The 27,388-nt window shown below is 34.6% G+C and overlaps 1 protein-coding gene across 1 annotated transcript in view; it reads left to right on the top strand.

Annotated features, from left to right (window-relative positions):
* EPHA6 (EPH receptor A6) overlaps positions 1–27,388 on the top strand; it is an 868,762-nt gene that overhangs the window by 483,939 nt on the left and 357,435 nt on the right. Inside the window, exon 6 of the mRNA XM_019922241.2 lies at positions 22,204–22,328. Coding sequence (XP_019777800.1) covers positions 22,204–22,328 — 125 coding nt within the window. The remainder of the gene's footprint in view (positions 1–22,203; positions 22,329–27,388) is intronic.

The following is a 27,388-nucleotide window of genomic DNA, read 5'->3' as shown; positions in this document are numbered from 1 at the left end:
GTGTTGTCTTTTGTTCATGACAATAACAGTAGCCGATAATTTTGAGTGCTTGCAATGTGTCAGGAATTAATTTTAAGTGCTTTAAATGAAACAATATACTTAATCTTCACAATAACCCTCAGTGGTGGATATTATTATTTCCATTTTTTGGAAGAAAAACTGAGGAAACAGAGAGGTTAAGTAAATTGATTACAGTCACATGACCAGTGAGTAGCAGAGCTGGTATTCAAAACCAAGTACCCTGGCACCAAAGCCCAAGTGCTTAATCATAGCACTATACCGCCACTTATCATGAGAGCCTGTTCTGGGACTCTCATGATCCTCCCTCCATCTCCACTCATTTGTAGCTTTAGGCGCCCAGTGGCTACTAGGATATCTCAGTGAAGAGGAAACCTAGTCTTGCTTCAAAAGCTTAAGATACTTGACAGTCTTTCTGACACTTATATGCCAGGAACATGGCCATAGTCAGTACAAACTCTTGAGCCGGAGTCAACAGAATAAAGTTTCCAAAGTTTAGGCTAACATTGTTTCCAAAAGTAGTGTTCTAGCATTCTGATATTTTATGAACATAGTGCCAGTAAAAGTTTTTCATTTTACATAGTATGAAATAAGAGAAATATAATACCATTGCCTCTTTTTTGGATATTTACAGTAACTTTGTTTAATCTAGCATTTTCCAAACTTATTTGAAGATATATCTCCTTCATGGTACACACCTATCAACATCTCGAAGACCAAAGTTAGAACCACCCTAAGTTTGATAAATAGTGAGTAATGACCAGTGATGTGCTGATGTTTAAAAACTGGATCTCCAAGGCAAAAAGGAAAGAAAGTTTTTTTAAAAGACTGATTTACAGAGTTTGAATGTTGTAGTGAAAAGATAGGCACAATAGGTTCTGAAAAGCTGACAAAGGCTGGCTGCAGCACACCATATATTTCTCAATCTCCTCAAAATCTAGCATTACCTCTTATATCATCATTAAGAATTGGCATCTCTTTATGTGGAGGCCATTATACAAGCGATCAAGAGGGATTTTCAAGGATTGTATTCAAGGCTCTTACATGATTATCTTTACTTTGTGTGGACACTTGACATAAGTGCTTAAAAAGTCACATCTGGACTAAGTCACTACCAATATGGTTATGATGCCATAGACTTTCTTCCAAAAATCCTACATTAGATGCATATCAAGATTGCCTATATCCTAATAATTCTAGCTCTAGCTGTTTAAATGTATTCCTATCACAAAAAGCCATTATACAAGAGTCTATAATAAAAGACAGTACACACCAAAGTGGAAAAAAACCCAAAAGAACTAACCATAAGGAAAGAAAAGAGGAAACAAATTTAGACCAGGTTTATTTCAAAGATCCACTATCTACAAATATTTGCTCCCTAAACTGTTGTGCCCTAATGGAGTTCCCTCTAATTCCTTACAAATATCACTTTATCTAAACTTCTCTTATACATTATCATAAAATGGCACATTGATATGTATAAGCAGTTCGGTCAGGCTCTCTCATGAAGACGTCTAAGACGACAGTACCATCCACAGTTATTCTACTAGCATTGAAGCCATTCCCATTGCATTGAAACTGTCAGGGTAGAAAACAATTTTCTCTACCCTCTTTTGTTATTGTTTGGGAACCTACAAATTAAATTGACAAAAGACAGATTATCAACAGAAAAGACAGATTTTTATTTATGTGCATACATAGGAGTTCACAGGAAAACATGACTCAAGGAGATGGTTAGAACTGGGGACTTATAACACATCTTGACAGGGGAAGGGGAGGGGAATAAGAGTACTTATGGGAAAACAAATGTCTTTTAGAAAAGATAAATGGGCCCTTAGAAAAATAGATGGCAGATACAATAGTTTTGTGACAACGTCTGTTTAGGTGATTTCTTGTCCTGGTGCTAACTTCTCCCTTCTGGTGATAGGAGTCAGTCCTCCCCGGTTGCAAAACTCCTGAGGAGGGGATTTATGACAGTTGAATTCTTTTGGGAGGCTCAGCTTTTAAACAGATAAGTAGAGTTTAGAAGTTTAAAAAAAAAAACTTTATAGTGTACATTATGGATCCCTTCAAAACTCAAATGGAGGACTTCCCTGGTGGCACAGTGGTTGAGTCCGCCTGCTGATGCAGGGGACGCGGGTTCGATCCCTGGTCTGGGAAGATCCCACATGCCGCGGAGCAACTAAGCCCATTCACCACAACTACTGACCCTGCGCTCTAGAGCCCACGAGCCACAACTACTGAAGCCTGCGTGCCTAGAGCCCATGCTTCGCAACAAGAGAAGCCACTGCAATGAGAAGCCCAGGCACCGCAACGAAGCCCGCTAGCCACAACTAGAGAAAGCCTGCTTACAGCAACAAAGACACGACACAGCCAAAAAAAAACAAAACAACGCAGAAAAACTCAAATGGACAATAATATATATACAGTGTAGAAGGCAGTAGAACAACCCAAATGTGGGAAGATAGTGACTGAGGTTAGGGAAGTCATCTGAGCAAATTATTGTCAGGTTTTTCTGAAGCACAGCTGCAGGCAAGGAAACATCATTGTGGGTATCTGGGGAAAAAAACGTCCTGCAAGCAGAGGTCATTTCTTAGTGAATTTATGATGTGGCTAATTTTTAGCCTGATAGGCCACTTCTCTTTGAACAGAGATTTGGCTTCCTTAAGAACCAGGCAGAATTATGCAACTAAAGGCTGCAGATTCAAATCAAAGACAAATTAATATGTATGTAGTAAAAAAAAGAAAACTCTGCCCATTAATTCAAATTGATCTCTTAAGTCAAAGTCAGAAAACCATGATAAGAATTACAATAAATGACATAATTCTAAAATTATTAAGGACAGAAGTACATATACTCAGGGTGACACTCAAAATACTTACAGCATAGGCATTATCCAGATTAAAGAGTGCTGGCTGTAAACCATTGTTATGGCCATGATAGCATGTACCCACTAAAATGCCATCATTACATTGTCAGATAGATTTCCTTGTTTACCTATCACTTTGCTGACACTAACCTAATGTAATTTGAATATTCAGAAATGGTGTTGCTAAATTCCAATTTTAGTTTTTAAAATTAATATTAAATTTTATGTATTTTTCGTGTATACTGTACAATTAATTATAAGTTAATGTTAAGAAAACAAATACTACTTGGTTGCATAAACTCACCTTACAAATGTATAGGCTAAAAAAATTGTTTTATCCACATACTTTTTCCCCTAGAAACAGAATTTAGAAAAAAACCCCACAATTATTTAGCACATCGTGTTGCATTTTAAATGAAATACAAAAATGTGGCTAAGATTCACATTATTCATAGTGAATAATAATACTTAGATCATTTTTAGTTTGGAAAATCTTTGTAATCCTATTAACTTTTGCAATAAATATGGAGCAATGCCATTTGGCTTGTTAACAAAGTAGTCACAAAAATCGCTGGGGAAAAGTGTAACATATGCACTAAATACCTTTGAAGCTATTTAGAGAACATGAAATAGAAATTATGAGCTAGCAGCCAATGTGAGAAAACACTAGGTTTTTTTCTGCGTGCAGTCATGATTTGTAAACAACAATTACTACCTAGAGAAAATGAGAGCAAAACACAGGGCTCAGCCAGGTGTTATTTTATGTAAGTTATTTATTCTACTATTTGATCAGTGATAAGAACAAAATCACCCATATCCTCAGGAATACATGAATGTTTCAAGGCAGCTGTGGGAGCACCTGGCTACTTGTCCTATGCAAAGACTACCTCTATCAAGGAAGAATCAAGACTTATTCCTCTTGGCTTGAACCAGAAACCATCCCAATAAATCTGTTGCATTGCATTATTTCTTTAATGAGAGAACAAAAGCAGTTTTACGTCCTATTTCTGGTGAATTGGCAGGAATACACTTGCATCCTCTTGAATCTGTGTGACAAAATCCTTCAACATTCCCTCGAGTGGCCAACAGCATGAGTGCTTTCTCCCTTTGTATATTTTCTATAAATGCACATACACACATACTATTGGTAAGGAAGAAACTTTCTTCTCCCTCCTAGGTTCTTCTGGCTGATCTAAGAATTAAATTGACCTGAGACAAATTGACAAGAGAAAATCAAACAAAAGTTTAATAACATGTATATATGAGAGAAACCCAGGAAAACTGAGTAACTCACCAAAAAATCGTTGAAACCTTTGCTTTAAATACCACTGTCAGCTAAATACAAAAGAGTATGCTGGGGTAGTGATTTGGGACTTCGAAAGGGAGAAAGGCAATTCACATGGAAATGGAAAAGCATATGTTTGCTGGGCCGTGCAGAGACAATGGGACACAAAGTGAATTCTGACAGGGCTGACAAGGTTGTCCTGCCACATCTAGCCCATATTCTTTACAGACATCTCTGGTGATATCTCTTATTCAGGGAATAGGCCCTTTACCTAAATTCTTTAGATAGCTAAGGGAGACATAAAAAGGAAGGCTTCCTGAGTCTTCTGTTTCTTAAAAATAATCAGGCTATTTCACTAAGCATGATACCGTCTAGGTCTATCCATGTTGCTGCAAATAACAGAATTTCATTCTTTTTTATGGCTAAGTAATAATTGTGTGTGTGTGTGTGTGTGTGTGTGTGTGTGTGCACATGTGTATCACATGTTCTTTATCCATTCATCTGTTGATGGACACTTGGGTTACTTTCATATCTTGGGGTTACTTCCTTTATTGTAAATAATGCTACTATAAACATTGGGGCACATGTATCTTTTCGACTTAGTGTTTTAGATTTTTTTGGTTATATACCCAGGAGTGGAATTGCTGGATCATATGGTAGTTCTATTTTCAGTTTTTTGAGGAACCTCCACACTGTTTTCCACAGGGGCTGCACCAATTTACCTTCCCCCCAACAGAGTATAGGAGTTCCCTTTTTTCCACATCCTCGCCAACATTTGTTATTTGTGTTCTTTTTAATGTTAGCCATTCTGACAGGTGTGAGGTGATATCTCATTGTGGTTTTGATTTGCATTTCTCTAATAATTAGCGATGTTGAGCATATTTTCATGTGCCTCTTACCTATCCGTATGTCTTCTTTGGAAAAATGTCTATTCTGGTCTACTGCCCATTCTTTAATCAGATTGTTTGTTTTTTTGATATTGAGCTGTATGAGCTGTTTATAAATTTTAGATATTAACCCTTTATCAATGGTATCATTTGCAAATATTTTCTCCCATTTAGTAGGTTGTCTTTTCATTTTGTCAATGATTTCCTTTGCTTTGTAAAAGATTTTAAGTTGAATTAGGTCCTGTTTAGTTTTGCTTTTATTTCTTTTGCCTTAAGACACAGATCCAAAAAAACCATTGCTACGATTTATGTAAAAGAGTGTTCTGCCTATGTTCTTTTCTGGGATTTTTATGGTTTCAGGTCTTACATTTAGGGCCTCAGTCTATTATGAGTTTATTTTTGTATATGCTGTGAGGAAATGTTCTCATCTCATTCTTTTACTTGTAGCTGTCCAGCTTTCCCAGCACCACTCTTTTTTCTTCATTGTATATTCTTGCCTCCTTTGTCATAGATTAATTGACCATAGACACATGGGTTTATTTCTGAGCTCTCTAGTGAGATAAATCAGACAAAGACAAATACTCTTTGTTATCACTTATATGTGGAATCTAAAAAAATTAAAAACACAAATGAATGAATGCATATAACTGTTGACTGAAAAAAAAAAGTACATCCTAAAAGTTGACAGCTATGTTTTATTCGGCAGATACTCTTAAGACTTCAAGCCCAGGAGACAGCATCTCAAATAACACTGAGAGACTGCTTGGAAGAGGAAGGGGAGAAACCAGGATATGTAGGAGTTTTTGCAACTAAATCAGGTAGTCAGAACATCAAAAGACTACTGTTAATAAAAAGAAAACCAGATTTCTCAAGTTAAGGAATTGCTTTTCTAGGTATAGGAAGATGTAAGAGTCTGAGCTCACTGAAATTATTCCTTTGATATGCACCTCAGCTATCTGGAGCTAGTATTCTGAGCTTCCTCAGCCTCTCTGTCAGGGTGGCTGCAAGTGGCTGACAGCTAGAAGGGCTTGGCAGTGGGCAGCCCATTTGTCTCCATCCTGAGTTCCCTTAGGGCTCGCCTTCCAGGCAACTGTAATGTAATGGCTTGATGGCTGCAACATAGTTTGTTTACTGATATGGCAGGCAATATTTTAGTCCTGATAACAAAACAGAAACTGACTCACAGATATAGAGAACAAACTAATGGTTACCAGTGGGGAGAAAGAGTGGGATGAACGACAACATAAGCATATGGGGTTAAGAGATAAAAAGTACTGTGTATAAAATAAATAGGCAGCAAGGATATATGGTACAGCAGAGGGAAATACAGACATTATTTTGTAATAACATTAAATAGAGTATAATCTGTAAAAATATCGAAACTAATATATTAGTGTATCCAGGTCTTCTGCCAATTCTTTAATCAGGTTGCTTGTTTTTAAATCAACTATACTTCAGTTAAAAAATTAATAACCAACCTAAATTAATGGTCATGCCAAAGAGACACATTACGTGGTGGCAAATTTTGCTTCCCTACAACAAATATATACTTATATAAAATTGTGAAGATAACTTTCACTTCCAAAAAGTAAGAGAAAAAAACCCAAAGCACAGCTTTTTAAACATTGTACAGCTAGATTACATAAAAAACATATAGAATCTTAGCGTTACAACCTATAAAATTATGGAATCCAGCAGACTTTTACTGATCAAGAGATGTTAAATTGTGGCAAGGGAAAGTGAGAGTTCAGCTTAGGGGTGGAACAGGTATCAGGATGATGAAAATGGGTTTGGAATTAGTGAAAGGACAGTTGATATTGGAAGCACTCAAAATCGATAATCAAATAACTCAGAATATTTTGGGTTTTGCTTTTATTTCTCAGTCCAAATACATTTTCAATTGAGACAGTTCAATAATGGAAAACATTGAAAAGAAACTAACCCAAGATGGATTTTAATATTATACAATCAAATTATGGCGTAATGTCCATTTTCATCATCACCATATGTTCAAACTCTTATCACTTTGCAATAATCTTTCCTTATTTTCTGGTAATATTATTATTATATGTTATTATTTTCTTACATTAATTCTACTCTCATAAAATGATGATTATATACATGGAATATGTAAATTAATTAGATAGTGTTCACATGGTACCTTAAAGGATTTATAGAACAGAACCTCAGAGGGCAGGACAGTTGTCTGAAGCCTTGAAACAAGATTTAAACAAGTTCTGAATAAAAGAGATACTCACATGCAAGGTACCTAATGTGTTTGTGTGGCACTGTACTAGGTCCTATGGGAGCTTCAGATCTTGAAATGTGACACAGTTCCTAAAGTACAGTCGGTAAATGCTGGACTCAGTCTGGAGTCTGCTCCTTATCTCTTATGTAATTGTGAGTAAGTTATTTCCAGTCTGATCCTATTTCCTCAACTAAAATGAGAATAGTGTACTTAACAGAGTTACAGTGTATTTCAGGTGATTTAATATACGTGAAAGAGCATAAGAAGTTGAAAAGTGAACTACAGTATATTTTTATTTATTCTGTAAAGAGGAATAGAATAGCAAGAGCTTAAGATAAAGGCAGTCAATGCTAGATGTCATGTGGAATAGACAATAAATGTTTTAGGAGTTCAGACATCAAAATCAATTCCATTTGAAGTGATCAAAGAAGTCTTAAGCTAATCTGTGTTTCTATCTTAAGGGAAAAAAGGTAATTGCTCTATTTTACCTTATAATATGAATAGAAGTCCTTATATGTGAATCTGTCTTCTAAAATTCCCAAGGTTAACCATGGGCTGTTTCACAGCCCTAAAATGTGAGTGAAATTTTCTGGTCTGTTTATGTACCTTAGGGGTCCAACAGCATAGAAAAAGGTCTTTATTTTTCCTTCTTGAGACATCTCATAAACAAATCCATAACAGTTATGAGACTAATTTTCATAAAACTTCTTCATTTAAAAAACTTCTGAAGCCAGTCATCTTTCAGCTAGCTTTCTCTGCAATTTTGTATCCTCCTTTAAATTCAAGGATGACGGAAATACAGGGTAACTAAAATTTGATGACACCTCCATAAGTCACATGTATCACTTCATAGTCATAGCTTATAAATATATTAATATTTAGATTCAACTCTTTGAAATTTATTAAAATTTTTAATTATATTTTTGAAAACAATCTTTAGAATAATGAGCTAAGGCTAAGATTAGTTAGACTCTTTGAAATAAAATCATATTCCTTTTAAATCAGTTTTAAAAATTATGAATAAAGTAATAATTTGTTAATATAATTTAAAAATCAGTAACTATCAGACAATTATTAGATTTATGTCTGTTTTGCTCTTTTAACATCTAGTTTTCCTAGGCCAGCATGGTAATGGTAAACAGCTATTAGTAGTTTAATGCTATTATAGTTTTTATATATACATATATATGTGTATATATATACACACACACACATATATATATATATATTTGTTTTGTTTTTTTAGAGAACCCACAGTTCAGTTTTTTTCAGAGCAAAGAAAAGAGAAACTTTTGATCACACTAGAAGAAACTCAGCCAGAAGTTTGGAATCTGTACTGAAACAACAGGTTCAATGAGGACAATATCCTGCAAATACAGTTGATTCGCTGTTGCATCTATCTACTGTTTGTCTAATATTAACAACTGTAAACAGAGTAGTGCAAATAGTATTTGGAAAAAGCCTTTCACTGTTACAGTGTCAGGCACAACATTCCACTTCTTTTCTTACCATTGGTTTTCTTTGCCTACCTGGGCTTCCTCTTCTTCAGTAAGGTCACTTTTGATATTGAAGGTCTTGAAAATCTCCTCATGAGTTTTCCCCCTTTATCATATTGGCAACAGTCTTGCATGTGATATCAAGCAAACCTTTGAGAGTTTGCAGCCAGAGTAAGTTCAAAAAGTGTTCCTTGGAAAACTTTCAGGAATCCTTCTTCCCAGACAGGGATATTATCCCTTTCTTTTTCTTTGTTCTCATCATCCTCAGGAGAAGGGTCATCCTCGTGGTGGATGTACCACTGAATGACCTTTTTTGTGTGTCGGGGGGGGGGTACGTGGGCCTCTCACTGTTGTGGCCTCTCCCGTTGCAGAGCACAGGCTCCGGACGCGCAGGCTCAGCGGCCATGGCTCACGGGCCCAGCCGCTCTGCGGCATGTGGGATCTGCCCAGACCGGGGCATGAACCCGTGTCCCCTGCATCGGCAGGCGGACTCTCAACCACTGCGCCACCAGGGAAGCCCTGAATGACCTTTTTTAATGCTGCTGAATTAAGATTTGGAGAGGAACTGGTCATTATCTCCTTCATGATCCATTCCAAATCTTCCAAAATGGTCTTGATAGATACACAATTTAGTTATAAAATAGATACACAATTTAGTTATACAGTTTGGGGGCATTTGCTATTTTTAAAATGTTTTGAATCATGGCATGCATGCCATTTTGCATATTGTTTTGTCACTTTAAATATTATACTTATTTCCCCATGCCTGTATGTCTACATCATGTTTTAAACAGCTTGATTGAAATCTACTGTATGGATTTCTTTTAAGAGTCTGAATTTTTTTTAAGTACAGCAATAAAATTTGTATGTAAAACTTTATTCATTACATTATTTTAGAATTTATATTTTTGCAGGCTTTATCACTTAGCTGCTTCCTTTCCACAATATGTGTTAAAATGATTTTAGTCATTTACTTATAGATGACTTTCCTGGTCATTTTAATATAATTTTTTCTCTTTTTTGATAATATTTAGTTGGTTCATTTTTTCCTATACCTGGAACATGATTCAGAATTTTTGATGAAGCAACTGAGGCCCAGAAGTTACAAACCATTTTCAAATATAACTAAGATATTATATTTTAAATCTATTTATATAATTTTTATATATAATTTATATAATTTTACAGTTCAAATAATAGTACTTTTACCTAGAAGAATTACTAAAAACCAGTATTTTTTATTTTAATATAATATTATGAATAGGGAGATTGTGTGAAGTTAAGATGAAAAGGGACAAATTATTGATTTTTCTCTAGGGCCATGCCAACTTTCTGAGATTTTGGTGGATAGTATATGTTAAATTCCTAGAAAATACTGGCACAACATATATCGCCGTTTTACTGAAACTTGACAGGTAATAATAAGGTCAACAGAATCTCAAACTGGTCTAATCTGAGGACATTTTTCCCCCTTACATGTCAAAGAAACTGCATTTTATAGCATGGATCCAGGAAGGATCCATTCCTTCCCTCTTCCAGCTTCTGCATTCCTTGGTTCACAGCCTTCTCTTATGTAGATGTCTCCTCCTACCTCCCTTTTATGAGTATACTTGTGATTATATTGGGCCTACCTGGATAATCCAGGATAATCTCATCTCAAAACCCTTAATTTAATCAAAACTGCAAAGTCCCTTTACCAGAGAAGAACATTCACATGTTCTGGGGATTACAATGTGGAAATAATTTGGAGGCCATAATTCATCCTATCACAGGTGTCATATGGTTGAACATATCACAATGTTATACTCAGGTCTAGAAAAGAGACAGAAACTAGAAAGAAAGCACCAATTCTGCTGTATGTAAGTATCACATGTATATCTCAAACACATAATCAGGTTTTAACCACACAGGGAAAGTAGATAACAGTATATATTACCATTAAACTCTGATTACAGGAAAAAACACATCATGAGCAGATATCATTGGAATATATTATGCTATCTAAAGCACAGTATATTTAATAAACATTTCCAAAACAAGATATAGATCAGAAATATTTGGAAGCATGTTATCAGGTTTCAAAAAATGTCAATTCACATGATAAATATCACATTTACAACATTTCACAAGTAAAATTACTGTATTGAGTATAGTGTGTTTCTCTTCTGCGCATACACAGAAGAAACACTATTACATGTTCTTGCTCTGCAGTTATACCCATTGGTTCATTAGCAAAGAAAAGGGGAAAATCATGTAGTCTTAAAAGTCTGCTCTGAGTTGTACTTTCTGGTCTATATTATTTATTTATTATATAATTGTTCTTAATTCACATTTCATCATGTTGATTATAATTCCTTTAAATCACACATACACATCTTTCTAGAAAGAAGCACAGGGAAGAAAAGAAAGGAGAGGATAAAGCAAAGAGACACAGAAAAGCACTAAGGAATGACATGAAGAAAGAATAAAGGAAGGAAGAGGGATAGGAAGAAGAGAAAGAAGAAAAGAAGAAGAAAGGTTGATAGATAAGCAAAGTGGAAGAGTTAATTCTATTTATACTAAAGGTCAGCAGTAGGACTAGGTGGAAGTTATTGGAAGAAAACAATGACTCCATATGAGAACTTTTTATCAGTTAAAGGTTTTCAAAAGAGAATGGGCGAGCAACCTCCCCAAGTAGGGGAAGGAAGATACAGGGCCTTCAGCCATGTGAGGAGGATACAGCAGGTGCCAGAGAGACAGACATTCAAGATGGCGGAGGAGTAAGACATAGATATCACCTTCCTCCCCACAAATACGTCAGAAATACAACTACATGTGGAACAACTCCTACAGAACACCTACTGAACATTGCCAGAAGACCTTAGACTTCCCAAAGATTTTCATTTTTTCCTTTTTCTCTTTTTGTGAGTGTGTATGTTATGTTTCTTTGTGTGATTTTGTCTGTGTAGCTTTGTTTTTGCCATTTGTCCCAGGGTTCTGTCTGGCCGTTTCTTTTTCTTGTCTTTTTTTGTAGTATAGTTTTTAGCATTTGTCATCATTGGTGGATTTGTTTTTTGCTTTGGCTGCTCTCTTCTTTATTTTTCTTTCCTTTTCTTATTACTTTTTAATTTTTAATATTTTTTTATTTTAATAACTTTTATTTTATTTTATTTATTTCTTTTTTTTCTCCTTTTCTTTTGAGCCATGTGGCTAACAGGGTCTTCATGCTCCAGCTGGGTGTCACGCCTGTGACTCTAAGGTGGTAGAGCCAAGTTCAGGACATTGGTCCACCAGAGACCTCCCAGCTCCACGTAATATCAAATGGCAAAAGCTCTCCCAGAGATCTCGATCTCAATGCTAAGACCCAGCTCCACTCAAATGATCAGCAAGCTACAGTGCAGGACACCCTATGCCAAACAACTAGCAAGACAGGTGTGCAACCCCACCCATGAGCAGAGAGGCAACACCATTGGACATGGTCCTGCCCAACAGAAAGACAAGATCCAGCCTCATCCACCAGAACACAGGCACCAGTCCCCTCCACCAGGAAGCCTATACAACCCACTGAACCAACCTTAGCCACTGGGGGCAGACACCAAAAACAACGGAAACTGTGAACCTGTGAAAAGGAGACACCAAACACAGTAAGTGAAGCAAAATGAGAAGACAGAGAAACACAGAGCAGGTGAAGGAGCAAGGTAAAAACCCACCAGACCAAACAAATGAAGAGGAAATAGGCAGACTACCTGAAAAAGAATTCAGAGAAATGATAGTAAAGATGATCCAAAATCTTGGAAATAGAATGGAGAAAATACAAGAAAGGTTTAACAAGGACCTAGAAGACCTAAAGAGCAAACAAACAATGATTAACAACACAATAAATGAAATTTAAAATTCTCTAGAAGGAATCAATAGCAGAATAACTGAGCCAGAAGAAAGTATAAGTGACCTGGAAGATAAAATAGTGGAAATAACTACCACAGAGCAGAATAAATAAAAAAGAATGAAAAGGCTTGAGGACAGTCTCAGAGACCTCTGGGGCAATATTAAATGCACCAATGTTCAAATTATAGGGGTCCCAGAAGAAGAAGAGAAAAAGAAAGGGACTGAGAAAATATTTGAAGAGATTATAGTTGAAAACTTCCCTAATATGGGAAAGGAAATAGTCATTCAAGTCCAGGAAGCACAGAGGAGCCACATACAGGATAAATCCAAGGAGAAACACACCAAGACACATATTAATCAAACTATCAAAAATTAAATACTAAGAAAATATATTAAAAGCAGCAAAGGAAAAACAAAAAAATTACACAAAAAGGAATCCCCATAAGGTTATCAGCTGATTTTTAAGTGGACACTGCAGGCCAGAAGGGAGTGGCCTGTGATGAAAGGGAAAAACCTACAACCTACAACCAAGATTACCCTACCCAGCAAGGATCTCATTAAGGTTTGATGGAGAATTTAAACCTTTAAAGACAAGCAAAGGAAGAGAATTCAGCACCGCCAAACCAGCTTTACAACAAATGCTAAAGGAACTTCTCTAGGCAGTAAACACAAGAGGAGCAAAAGACTTACAGTAACAAACCCAGAATAATTAAGAAAATGGTAATAGGAACATACATATCAATAGGTACCTTAAATGTAAATGGATTTAATGCTCCAAACAAAAGACATAGACTGACTGAATAGATAGAAAAAACAAGGCCCATATATATGCTGTCTACAAGAGACCCACTTCAGACCTTGGGACACATACAGACTGAAAGTGAGGGGATGCAAAAAGATATTCCATGCAAATGGAAATCAAAAGAAAGCTGGAGTAGCAATTCTTATATCAGACAAAATAGACTTTAAAATAAAGACTATTACAAGAGACAAAGAAGGACACTACATAATGATACAGGGATCGAGAAGATATAACAATTGTAAATATTTATGCACCCAACAAAGGAGCACCTCAATACATAAGACAAATACTAACAGCCATAAAAGGGGAAATCGACAGTAACACAATCATAGTAGGGGATTTCAACACCCCACTTTCACCAATGGACAGATCATCCAAAATGAAAATAAATAACGGAACACAAGCTTTAAATGATACATTAAACAAGATGGACTTAATATTTATAGGACATTCCATCCAAAAACAACAGAATACACTTTCTTCTCAAGTGCTCATGGAACATTCTCCACGATAGATCATATGTTGGGTCACAAGTCAAGCCTTGGTAAATTTAAGAAAATTGAAATTGTTTCAAGTATCTTTTCTGACCACTATGAGACTAGATATCAATTACAGGAAAAAAGCTGTAAAAAATACAACCACATGGAGTATAAACACTACACTACTAAATAACCAAGAGATCACTGAAGAAATCAAAGAGGAAATTAAAAAACACCTAGAAACAAATGACAATAGAAACACGATGACGCAAAACCTATGGGATACAGCAAAAGCAGTTCTAAGAGGGAAGGTTACACCAATAGAATCCTACATCAAGAAACAATGAAGAACTCAAATAAAAAACCTAACCTTACACCTAAAGCAATTAGAAAAAGAAGAACAAAAATCCCCAAAGTTAGCAGAAGGAAAGATATCATAAGTATCAAATCAGAAATAAATGAAAAGGAAATGAAGGAAACAATAGCAAAGATCAATAAAACTAAAAGCTCGTTCTCTGAGAAGATAAACAAATTGATAAACCATTAGCCAGACTCATCAAGAAAAAAAGGGAGAAGATTCAGATCAATAGAATTAGAAATGAAAAAGGAGAAGTGACAACTGACACTGCAGAAATACAAAGGATCATGAGAGATTACTACAAGCAGCTATATGCCAATAAAATGGACAACCTGGAAGAAATGGACAAATTCTTAGAAATGCACAAGCTTCTGAGACTGAACCAGGAAGAAATAGAAAATATAAACAGAACAATAACAAGCACTGAAATTGAGACTGTGATTAAAAATCTTCCAGCAAACAAAATCCCAGGACCAGATGGCTTCACAGGCGAATTCTATCAAACATTTAGAGAAGAGCTAACTCCTATCCTTCTCAAACTCTTCCAAAATATAGCAGAGGGAGGAACACTCCCAAACTCGTTCTACGAGGCCACCATCACTCTGATACCAAAACCAGGCAAAGATGTCACAAAGAAAGAAAATGACAGGCCAATATCACTGATGAACATAGATGCAAAAATCCTCAGCAAAATACTAGCAAACAGAATCCAACAGCACATTAAAAGGACCATAGACCATGATCAAGTGGGGTTTTTTCCAGGAATGCAAGGATTCCTCAATATATGCAAATCAATCAATGTGATACACCATATTAACAAATTGAAGGAGAAAAACCATACGATCATCTCAATAGATGCAGAAAAAGCTTTCAACAAAATTCAGCACCCATTTATGATAAAAACCCTGCAGAAAGTAGGCATAGAGGGAACTTACCTCAACATAATGAAGGCCATACATGACAAATCCACAGCCAACGTCATTCTCAATGGTGAAAAACTGAAACCATTTCCTCTAAGATCAGGAACAAGACAAGGCTGTCCACTCTCACCACTATTATTCAACATAATTTTGGAAGTTTTAGCCACAGCAATCACAGAAGAAAAAGTAATAAAAGGAATCCAAATCAGAAAAGAAGAAGTAAAGCTGTCACTGTTTGCAGATGACATGATAGTATACATAGAGAATCCTAAATATGCTACCGGAAAACTACTAGAGCTAATCAATGAATTTGGTAAAGTAGCAGGATACAAAATTAATGCACAGAAATCTCTGGCATTCCTATACAGTAATGGTGAAAAATCTGAAAGAGAAATTAAGGAAACACTTCCATTTACCACTGCAACAAAAAGAATAAAATAACTAGGAATAAACCTACCTGAGGAGGCAAAAGACCTGTATGCAGAAAACTATAAGACACTGATGAAAGAAATTAAAGATGATAAAACAGATGGAGAGATATACCATGTTCTTGGATTGGAAGTGTCAACACTGTGAACATGACTCTACTACCCAAAGCAATCTACAGATTCAATGCAATCACTATCTAACTACTACTGGCATTTTTCACAGAACTAGAACAAAAAATTTCACAATTAGTATGAAAACACAGAAGACCCCAAATAGCCAAAGCAATCTTGAGAAAGAAAAATGGAGTTGGAGGGATCAGGCTCCCTCATTTCAGACTATACTACAGAGCTACAGTAATCAAGACAGTATGGTACTGTCACAAAAACAGAAATATAGATCATTTGAACAGGATAGAAAGTCCAGAGATAAACCCACACACACATGGTCACTTTATTTTTGATAAAGGAGGCAAGAATATACAGTGGAGAAAAGACAGCCTCTTCAATAAGTGGTGCTGGGAAAACTGGACAGCTACATGTAAAAGAATGAAATTAGAACACTCCCAAACACCATACACAAAAATAAACTCAAAATGTATTAAAGACCTAAATGTAAGGCCAGACACTATCAAACTCTTAGAGGAAAACATAGGCAGAACACTCTATGACATAAATCACAGCAAGATCCTTTTTGACCCACCTCCTAGAGAAATGGAAATAAAAACAAAAATAAACAAATGGGATCTAATGAAACTTCAAAGGTTTTGCACAGCAAAGGAAACCATAAACAAGACCAAAAGACAACCCTCAGAATGGGAGAAAATATTTGCAAATGAAGCAACTGACAAAGGATTAATCTCCAAAATTTACAACGAGCTCATGCAGCTCAATATCAAAGAAACAAGCAACCCAATCTAAAAATGGGCAGAAGACCTAAATAGACATTTCTCCAAAGAAGATATACAGATTGCCAACAAACACATGAAAGGATGCTCAACATCACTGATCATTAGAGTAATGCAAATCAAAACTACAGTGAGGTATCACCTCACACCAGTCACAATGGCCTTTATTAAAAATCTACAAACAATAAATGCTGGACGGGGTGTGGAGAAAAGGGAACCCACCTGCACTGTTGGTGGGAATGTAAATTGATACAGCCACTATGGAGAACAGTATGGAGGTTCCTTAAAAAACTAAAAATAGAACTGCCATATGACCGAGCAATCCCACTGCTGGGCATATACCCTGAGAAAACCATAATTCAAAAAGAGTCATGTACCCCAATGTTCATTGCAGCTCTGTTTACAATAGCCAGGACGTGGAAGCAGCCTCAGTGTCCATCAACAAATGAATGGATAAAGATGTGGCACACATACACAGTGGAATATTACTCAGCAATAGAAAGAAACGAAATTGAGTTATTTGTAGAGCAGTGGATGGACCTAGAGTCTGGCATACAGAGTGAAGTAAGCCAGAAAGAGATATACTATATGCTAACACATATATATGGAATCTAAAAAAAAGAAAAAAAAGTCGTTCTGAAGAACGTAGGGGCAGGATAGGAATAAAGATGAAAGATGCAGACGTAGAGAATGGACTTGAGGACACAGGGAGGGGGAAGGATAAGTTGGGACGAAGTGAGAGAGTGGCATGGACATATATACACTACCAAATGTAAAATAGATAGCTGTTGGAAGCAGCCGCATAGAACAGGGAGATCAGCTTTGTGCTCTGTGACCATCTAGAGGGTTGGGTTAGGGAGGGTGGAAGGGAGTTGCAAGAGGGAGGATATATGGGGATATATGTATAGCTGATTCACTTTGTTATAAAGCAGAAACTAACACACCATTGTAAAGCAATTATACTCCAATAAAGATGTTAAAAAAAATAGAATGGATAGCTTTGTGAAGAAGTATACACTTTAGTGCAACTGCTGAATTAAGAAGTGGATACTCAGCTATCAGCGGTGCATTGAAGGGTTTTCTGCATTGCTGAAAAGAAATGTATTAAATGGCTTGTAAGGTCTGTTCTAATATTACGATTCTGTTACTTAAGATTTTCATTGTCACAAACACATGTGCATAAGAGTGTGCACTCGCTCGCTCTCTCTCTCCCCTTCCCCCAATTTCTCTGTTTCTCATCTAAACACACACACACTCATGCACACAGGCTATCCCGATTTATAAACCTTCATATGCCCACTATGCTTAGTAGATGACTGAGAATTAGCAACATTTGATAGATCTTTAGGAAAACACATCATCTCATGACCCATGGCATAAGTCTTGATTACGTGCTCAAAATAAGACATATTTGTGATAATCCACAGTGTGATTTTGAACTGTAGTTTTAGTGTTTGATATTTTAAATTTTCAAGAAATAACCTTGACATTTTTTTGAGTTAATGTCAAAATTGGCCTTCACATCTTGTCATTAAACAATTGCTCACTTCTCTGAACCTCAGTGTCCTCATCTTTAAAGTGGAGACAGTCTCCTTCCCATAGATTTATGAGAATGAAATAAGATAACATACATGGTATAAAGTAAACGTTTAATAAAAATTGATTAACTCTTAATTAGGAGCAAAATAATTAACTAACTAGAACAATTCACTGTTTCTTCGGATATCTCCATGTAAGCATAAGAAAACAAAGCTTTTCTGAGTGTGAATAAGATCTCTTTTGCTAACTAAGTCCACTTCGTACTTTTATTTTCAATTTTTGTTACACAGTTTTTGGTAGACTATTTGAGATTCAGAAAATGTAGTAATCAAAAAGGTTTGTGTTAAAAGCATTTTCAAGAATGTGGTAATCTGTTCAACAATCATTTATGCTGAAGGTCAAAGCTAAGATTTTTGAAAGTTTAAGAAAAGATGTATATCAGGAATACAGTTCTGCTGAAGGCTATACTGAACACATAATTCTTACTCAGGAAACATTGCTTGAGTCTTCAGGTCTTTCAGTTAGCCTCTGATCTGACAAACTCCAGAAGATATTATTTCCCTGACTATTTCTCTCCTTCTCTGACTTTTTAGAATCAGAAGTAAAGATCAATTAGTTGCCCTTTTGTGTCCTAAAATCAGTTTTTCTCATGTGGAGGAATAAACGTATTTTCTGCTTTATATCAGTTGGCACTACAGTGTTTTCACAATATGCCAAATTCAGATGCTATGTAAACTTGAATTATTAAGACAAATTCATTAAATATATTCAAAACAAATGCTTTAGGTTTCATGCATTGAAACCTTATTTTAAAATGAAATTCTGTATAGTGTTTTTCTTCTGTGAAAATATAAAATGCAGCATTTGGGTTTTATTGACCTATTAATTGTTTCCCACATCCTCTGCTTTCAAACTCATTAAGAGTTTAAAATGCGTGCTTAGTGTATATTGATACAGCTTTTTTCAAAAGCAATATGGTAATAATAGTATGACACAAAATCCAAATTATATAAAGCAATTTTCTCTATAAAATAATTTAACAAAATCAAAATTTATGCACAAAAATTTGTGCATAAAACGTCAGAACTCTAACAGGACAATATTGGAAACTTCAACACCCAACATTAGAGGAGTGACTTGATAAAGTATCAGTATAATTGAATATTTTAGCCATTGAAGTAAAAATTATAGAAACTATATTAAAGTATGGAATAGGGATAAGAATATATGGTTTAAAATAGAATTATCTAGAATTAAGTATATTTAACAACTATGTAAAACGTGGATGTTTACATATGAAAGGAATGTGCAAAAGTGAAGAAATTTTAGGATTTTCATAGATCTTAGACCCTGAAGTCCATGTGTAAGTGAAGAATCTATGTAGTTAGGGAATAGATTCTTTATTTCTCTTTTATAAAAGTATAGAAGAGGATTCATATAATTTAGGTGATGTGTCTGTACAATTAATTTACCATTGGAGAAATGGAAATAGAAAAGATAGTACCTAGATTTTAACCATTTTAACCTAACTGAATTTCTTATAAGTTTTGCAAGGATTATATCATTTGACCTTGAGTGCTAAATAATTATGAGGCAAAAAGTAATACACTGGTAATATTGCTTTGTGATATTGTACATTAAACTGAAAAATAAGCTATAAGATTGTATACATGAAAAGGACATTTTCAAAAATTGTAAGAAACTGATATACTTTAATCAAATTCTAATTTGTTTTATTCACTTTAAAGTTACAATTTTTCCATAAAGCACCATTTAATACATTATTATACTATAATTCAAGAACATTAATGCATTTTTCAACAGGGATAAATTTATTAATGGTAATTTATTAGCAGTGAATATGACTCAATTTAAATAGTGAATTATCAGAACACTTTCTTATTTATCATATTACCCATTTCTATTTTAGCTCATGGCACAAACTTCTGTTTCTTATAAATTTCTATAATTATCACTCATTTTAAGAATATATCTTAATCCAGCAATAGTGCTGTCACTGAACAGCTGGAAAGAGTTTTAAATATGCTTTCTAAAGTACTTAATTCCTTAGGAGAACCAAACTTGTCATTCTCACAAATTTAAGAAAATACTGAATAGTTTATCCTTAAGATACAAAGGCAACATTGGGAAGTAAATTACCACATTTAATACTTGAGTCTTTCTTATAAATTTAAAGAATTTTCATCTTGATCATAGAGAATCAATTTTTTCAAATCCTATTTTCAACTGCAATTGGTACATTTGAATGGATTTCTGAAAATGAACTGGAAAGATATCATGAGTTCATAATGAAACTTCTAATTCGAGTTTACTGGTATAGGGTTTTTACTTACCTTCATTGGTCTGGCATCTGTATCTCCTTTTTTCCCATAGGAAAAAAATCCTAGTTCTCAATAACACCAACAAAATTACTCATTTGATTTATCCCTCAATACACACACACACACACACACACACACACACACATATTCAGAATTACAATACCAGTAGTACCACTAACAATATCATTACTAAAAACAGTTCAATATTTTTTGCAGTTTTTTTAGTACTTAAAATATGTTCTATTGGTATGTAAGTTAAGTTACCGTGTTTTAATGTCATTTTAAGTAGTTCCTCTTGAAGGCTATACTTTCAACTCAATACACAGGTTTCTTTCTACTGATTTTTTGAGATTGCTCTTTTAAACGTTAATTTGTTTTTTAATTATTTAAAATATTTACAGGGTTCCAAAGTAACTCTTCAGGGGAAGATATATTCAGAGATGTTTTGCTTCTCACCCTGTAGTGTCCATCCTTTTGCCTCCCACCCTCTAAGGGTAACCATTATTATTCGTTTTTATTCTAGGTTTATCCTTACATTGTTTTTTATACATTTTTCTCCATCTCACTTTCTTCACTTAAAAATATATCCTGAAATAACTCCATTCTAGTATTTATATATCGTCTCAATTCCTTTTTACAATTTCATAATTCTCTGGTGGATGTAGTGTAGTTTTTTCAATCAGTCCCTTATTGATGGGCATTTAAATTGTTTCCAATCTTTACAAATAAATCTCAGTGAGTAGTCTTATAAATATGTCACTTTGTATTTCTGCAGTGTTTCTTTCAGATAGAGTCCCAAAAACCAAAGCATAAATGAATATATAATTTGCCTTAAATTTCCCTTTATAAGGATTGTGCCATTTTGCCTTTACACCAACAATGTATTAAAGTGCTTTTCCCCATAGCCTAGCCCAGAGCCTGGTGTCAAATTTTTGGATTTTTTACCAATCTAATAGATGAGAAATGGTATCTCAGTATATTTAATTTGTATTTTTAAGAGTGAGTTTTAACTTCTATGTAAAAAACTCCTTTTATAAGTAATTAGAATATTTAAAAATGAGAAGTATTTTGTTAGATAAAAGAACCTGCAGTATATACATTCTAGGCAAATTTTGAAGTTTAACACAAGATTACTTTAGGTTAGGATTAGATTGTTAAAACAATGTTATATAGAAAAAGAAGATAGACATGATTGTGAAAATGAACTTCAGAAATTAAATATTTCGGTTTTATTCAAATGTCATAGAAACCATGCAAAAGAAATAATCCTCACATTGATAAGCAAAAATTCACTGTAGTTACGAAGTTTGTGATATAAACTTCTATAAAGTACTAAGACTTTATAAAGTACCAAGTCTTGAAGGAAAGTCTATAAATGATCTTGTAATTGCAGAGAATTTTCTATAGCAGACTTAGATTTGATTAAATATAGAAGTCAAGTCTATTGTACTTCAAGTTGTAGCCCCAAACCAAAGCCAGTTTAAGAAAAATTGTTGTCCTCTAACAAAACCAGAGATGATGAGTTCTGGTCCTTATTCGTGGACTATCTGAGTCTTTCCTATGTTCCTTAATAATGTTTCTAAATATATTTTAATATTTTATTTGGATTGAATAAAGGAGATCCTATCATATTACTCTGACATCAGTAACTAATGTCCTCTTCAACAGGAATTGTGTTTTCCTTAGAAGACAAAATATTAAAGAAAGGATTATGGAGAATGATTCCTGCCAATTAATTCTCAGTTATTTTCTTTCCTTTCAGCACCTTCCCTGATAGGTATGGTAAGGAAGGACTGGGCATCCCAAAATAGCATTGCCATATCATGGCAAGCACCTGCTTTTTCCAATGGACCCATACTGGACTACGAGATCAAGTACTATGAGAAAGTAGGTCTTATTTGGAGCTTCCTAAAAATCTACATATACATATATATGCATATATGTATATACTAAACATGTTGTTATACAATATTATTTTACTTTAAAAGCTATTCTTTTTCGGCCTAACTTCATACCTACTATGTCTTTGAATACTCTCCAATATACTATTGTGCTTATAATTTCTTAATTAATTTGTCTTGTTTTATGTCAGATTAAAGTAGAAGACACAAGATGTTCATCTCTACCCTCACTTACTCTAGGGAGTTTTACAATAGAAAGTTGTAACTCCTTCAACTTACAGTTTAATTGACATAACATTGTTTCTAAAACTCACTTGGGAAGAAATAGTAAAATGGAATTACCATAATCTAAAGCAATTTCATGTAGGCCATATCCTTTGCTAATGAGTTTAAAGTTACAGTCTGCTAAAATTTGGAAAGTATGATTTAAGGTTTAAATGGAAATAGCTGATGAATTAAAATTTTTCTTTACATTCAGGTCAGCTGATTTATTTTATAAGTTAGCAAGATAAATATGGTTAATAAATCAACTTTTAATGTTAATTTCCATTTCTGTCATTTAAAATTGTTCTCAGTTACTATATTTTCCCAAATTATATACTTACTCAGTTTTATGGTATTCATATACATTCTTTCTTTATGCTTTTCCCTCCATCCCTCACTATTATGATATTGTCCTATAGATATTATAGCAGAACATATTGTCAATTCTGATAATATGTCCCATTGGACTGATACTACCCTGGAATATTGATAAAGTGAGCATTACATTTAAAAAATTATAATGTAAAAACTATATGTAATTCCCAGTGGTATATTAAAATAAGAAAGAACTTATGTTTCTGTAACTTACAAGAAGCAAAGGAACATCACAAATAAATTTAGGTTTCCTATGGAGAAACATAGGGCAAGAAGAGAAATAGAAGTCTTTATTTTTCTATTCTGCTAATTCTGAGCAAATGTAATTTTGAAAAGGGGAGAAGTAACTCAGTTGCATGACTGTATCTAGTAATTTCAGAATTATGTAGTCAATGAAAACTGTCATTATTATTAACTGACATGGATAAATCCGTAGTCTAAGAAAGGAGGAATTGACTCAGTTTAATTGGCTTATAGATTCTGCACATTGGTCTAGCCAGCATGTGCTCAGAAATCCTGTTGGGCTGTTCTTTCAAATGTTACAACCCGTAGCATCCTGTCACAGAAATATACGTATTTTCCATCCACTCGTTTAAATATATCTTCATGTACTCAAAAATTCAGAGTATTTAAAAAGCAATGCACACATATTTTTAAGCAACTTTTCAGAATAAAAAATATCTCTGTGTTTTATAAAGGTTATATTTCATATGCAGAAAATCACTCTTATTCTATTGTCATTTTTACTTCATATGTTTGAAGATGAAAATAACTTGCAATATTTCCAATTAAAGAAAAACTACACCGATTCCATAAAAAGAGAACCACATTAATCCAATCAAAACTTTATAAATTAATCATATTCTGAAAGATGGTCATTGACATAATATCCATGTTTGAATGATAGAATAAATAATGTTACGAAGGAGTTTATTTTGTAAGAAAATGGCAGTGATCCAGTGCTAATGGATTAAACATGGAGTTGGAAGCAAAGGATTCCTAATTCATGTACTGACTCTGACTCTCATTATGCTTGTGGTCAGGAAAAAGTCTATTAATCTCCCTATGTCTCAGACTTCACATTTGTAAAATGGAAATAAAGATATCAACTCTTCTAGTGGGTTATAAAGATTAATTCTGAACAGACCTGAAGATGAAGAGTGTATGAAGTCAGTATTAAATATCATTTAAGAAAGCATTAGGGAAATATTTGGCATATTATATAGTTCAATATAGAATCAGAGCACAATAGCATGGGAATTATGTACAAACTAAATAAAAATTATGATATCTTCATACATAAATACATAATGTGTAGGCAATCAATCAAGATGTTAGAATATCAAACCTCTGAGAGAAAGCATAAAATGACTGACAACATTAAAACTTTTCCCAACTATGACTTCAGATTCTTGCTGTACCTTTTATATATCTATCTATATCTATAATACAGTTTCTCCTCCCAAGAATTATTTTTATAAAGCTTATAACTAGGGAAACCTACAATAGAACTCTTAGTTAAAAGTGCTAATTTCTTTATTAGGAATCTAAATATAGTTCAGTAGGAAAAGCAAAATACAAAGCAGTACATGTACAAATGCTCCTATTTTGGGAACACAAATATTCCCCCATCTGTGTATATTTTTGTGTGGTTATATTAACATACAGAATATGGAATGGAAATATGCTGTTTTACGTGTTACCTGTTGGGTTAGAATGGGATGAGGGGTGGAAGTACATAGATGGAGGTAAGAGAGAGAGCGAGGTAGCAAATATAGATAAAGATGGATGGATGGATGGATGGATGGATGGATGGATAGATCCTAAATAGCTTTGGTAGCTGTCCTACATCAAGTTGCCCAAAGGCAGACCCTGAGATGGGAATTCGTGTGTAAGTGATTAATGAAGAACCCTCCCAGGAGAACTGGTAAGACAATGGGGAGGCAGGACTATGAAGGAAGATGCAAATCAAACTCAGAGTGAGCAGGGGAGCTCTGGAGTCTAAATACGTCTCAGAGTTCATCGTATGGAGACAAAGAAGCTGAGCTTCCATACTCAGGCTCCAGTCAGTCATTGACCACAGGCCTGAATGGACATATACATGTGGTATTCAGGAAAAAGTCATAGGCACATCTGGTTCTCCACTGTGGCTCCAGTTGCCCAAGTTTAGGTGTCTAAAGTAGATGGTAGGTACAAGCCTTTAAATGCAAAACACATAGAAGCTAGGGGGTGGGAGCAGGAACAGGTAAAGGTGATCCAAGTAGATCTCATGGCACACCAACTAATAACTAAGGCACCTCAATGCTCAGAGAGCTAGGAGAGAATTTTACTCCTTGGCTCATTATGATATCCACAGTCTCCATAGTCTTTAATATTGGCGCCTCAGTCTTTAATTTATGGCATTTAAACTTTACATTTCCTTTCAATCAAAGATATAGTATATTGCTAAACTTAATTAATACACAAATGATCAATATTCCTCCATTCTCTGAGGAATCCATGCTGTTTTATTAAGTTATTGTGTTAGGATCATTATTCTGTAAATCAGGAGAGAAGTTAAGCTGCTTAGAATGTGAAGTGTCTACAAATATCTGAGGTCAAACACATATTGTTGTTACCAGTGACCTTTGCTTAGAAAAAGGCATTGGCGTACATGTTCAAAAATTTGAGTTTGGCTCAGACCTTAACTTTCTTAGGCGTGTTTTCTCATCTGTAAAATAAGGGTCTGGAAAGATAATCTCTTCCATTTTTAGCTGTTTGCAAATGCTGCTATGTTTGTGTTTGTACAGTTATATAGATATGTTATACTATCTTTCAAAGAATTTATGTATACTAAAATTAAATACATACACACATTTTAAAAAATACATCACAGGGAATAATCTTCACATCATAATTATATATAAAAATTAAAACCCTGCTATGATTGTCTTTTGTTTCTATGTGTGTGTGTGTGTGTGTGTGTGTGTGTGATGAGAGGGCTATGAAGAAGAAAATATATTGCTTGTGGGTTATAATTAATTAGATGCTCTCTATTCAGTTAATTATACTCCCCCAATTCTTGGTTTTCTCTTTTCATACTCAAAAAGTATTTTATTTTTTTAAACTCACATGAATATAGTTTGAATATGAAAAGTCACTTAAAATAATGAAGAAAGTCACGTATGTTACCAAAAAAGTTTATATTTTGTATTTACTTACTAACAATGCTTTTCTTCAAAGTAGAGCCTCCTCATAATGAGGGAACTGTTAAAAACCATGAAGACAATTTAGGTGATATGCACTTTATATAACACTTCATGAAGTGGATGGTCTCCTTTCAGGAAGTGCCAAGTGGGCCGGAAGGCAGGGAGCTTTTATAGCACAAGGAATAAAGAACAAGGGAGAGAAAAAGAGAAAATATCTGATTGGCTGGAGCCACACAGTTAACCTTGTTTAGGGTGAGAATGAACAAGGAAAGAAGTATAGAGCCCAGAGCTGGCTTGGCCATTTGGGGACTGGGTAACTGGATATACTGCGTGTTTTTTTTTTAATTGAAGTATAGTTGATTTACAATGTTGTGTTAATTCTGCTATACAGCAAAGTGACTCAGTTATACATATATATACAATCTTTTTTGTATTGTTTTCTGTTATGGTTTATCCCAGGACATTTAATGTAGTTCCCTGTGCTTTACAGTAGGACCTTGTTGTCCATCCGTTCTATGTGTAGTAGTTTGCATCTACTAACCCCAAACTCCCAGTCCATCCCTCCCCCACCAGCCCCCCTTGGCAACCACAAATCTGTTCTCTATGTCTGTAAGTCTGTTTCTGCTTCATAGATAGCAGAAATATGACATTTGTGTCATATTTTAGATTCCATATGTAAGTGACATCTTATGGTATTTGTCTTTCTCTTTCTGACTTACTTCACTTAGTATGATAATCTCTAGTTACATCCATGTTACTACAAATGGCATTATTTCATTCTTTTTATGGCTAAGTAATATTCCATTGTATATATGTACCACATCTTCTCTATCCATTCATCTGTCAATGGACATTTAGGTTTTTCCATGTTTTGGCTATTGTGAATAGTGCTGCTATGAACATAGGGGTGCATGTATCTTTTTGGATTATAGTTTTCTCTGGATATATGCCCAGGAGTGGGATTGCTGGATCACATGGTAATTTTTAGTTTTCTGAGGAGCCTCCATACTGATTTCCATAGTGGCTGCACCAACTTCCATTCCCACCAACAGTGTAGGAGGGTTCCGGTTTTCCACACCCTTTCCAGCATTTGTTATTTGTAGACTTTTTAATGATGGCCATTCTGACTGGTGTGAGGTGGTGCCTCATTGTAGTTTTGATTTGCATTTCTCTAATAATTAGTGATGTTGAGCAGCTTTTCATGTGCTTCTTGGCCATC

Source organism: Tursiops truncatus, chromosome 4, assembly GCF_011762595.2.
Source record: "Tursiops truncatus isolate mTurTru1 chromosome 4, mTurTru1.mat.Y, whole genome shotgun sequence".
In the NCBI taxonomy this organism is placed as follows: domain Eukaryota; kingdom Metazoa; phylum Chordata; class Mammalia; order Artiodactyla; family Delphinidae; genus Tursiops; species Tursiops truncatus.
This window is presented reverse-complemented; position numbering and strand designations above follow the sequence as displayed.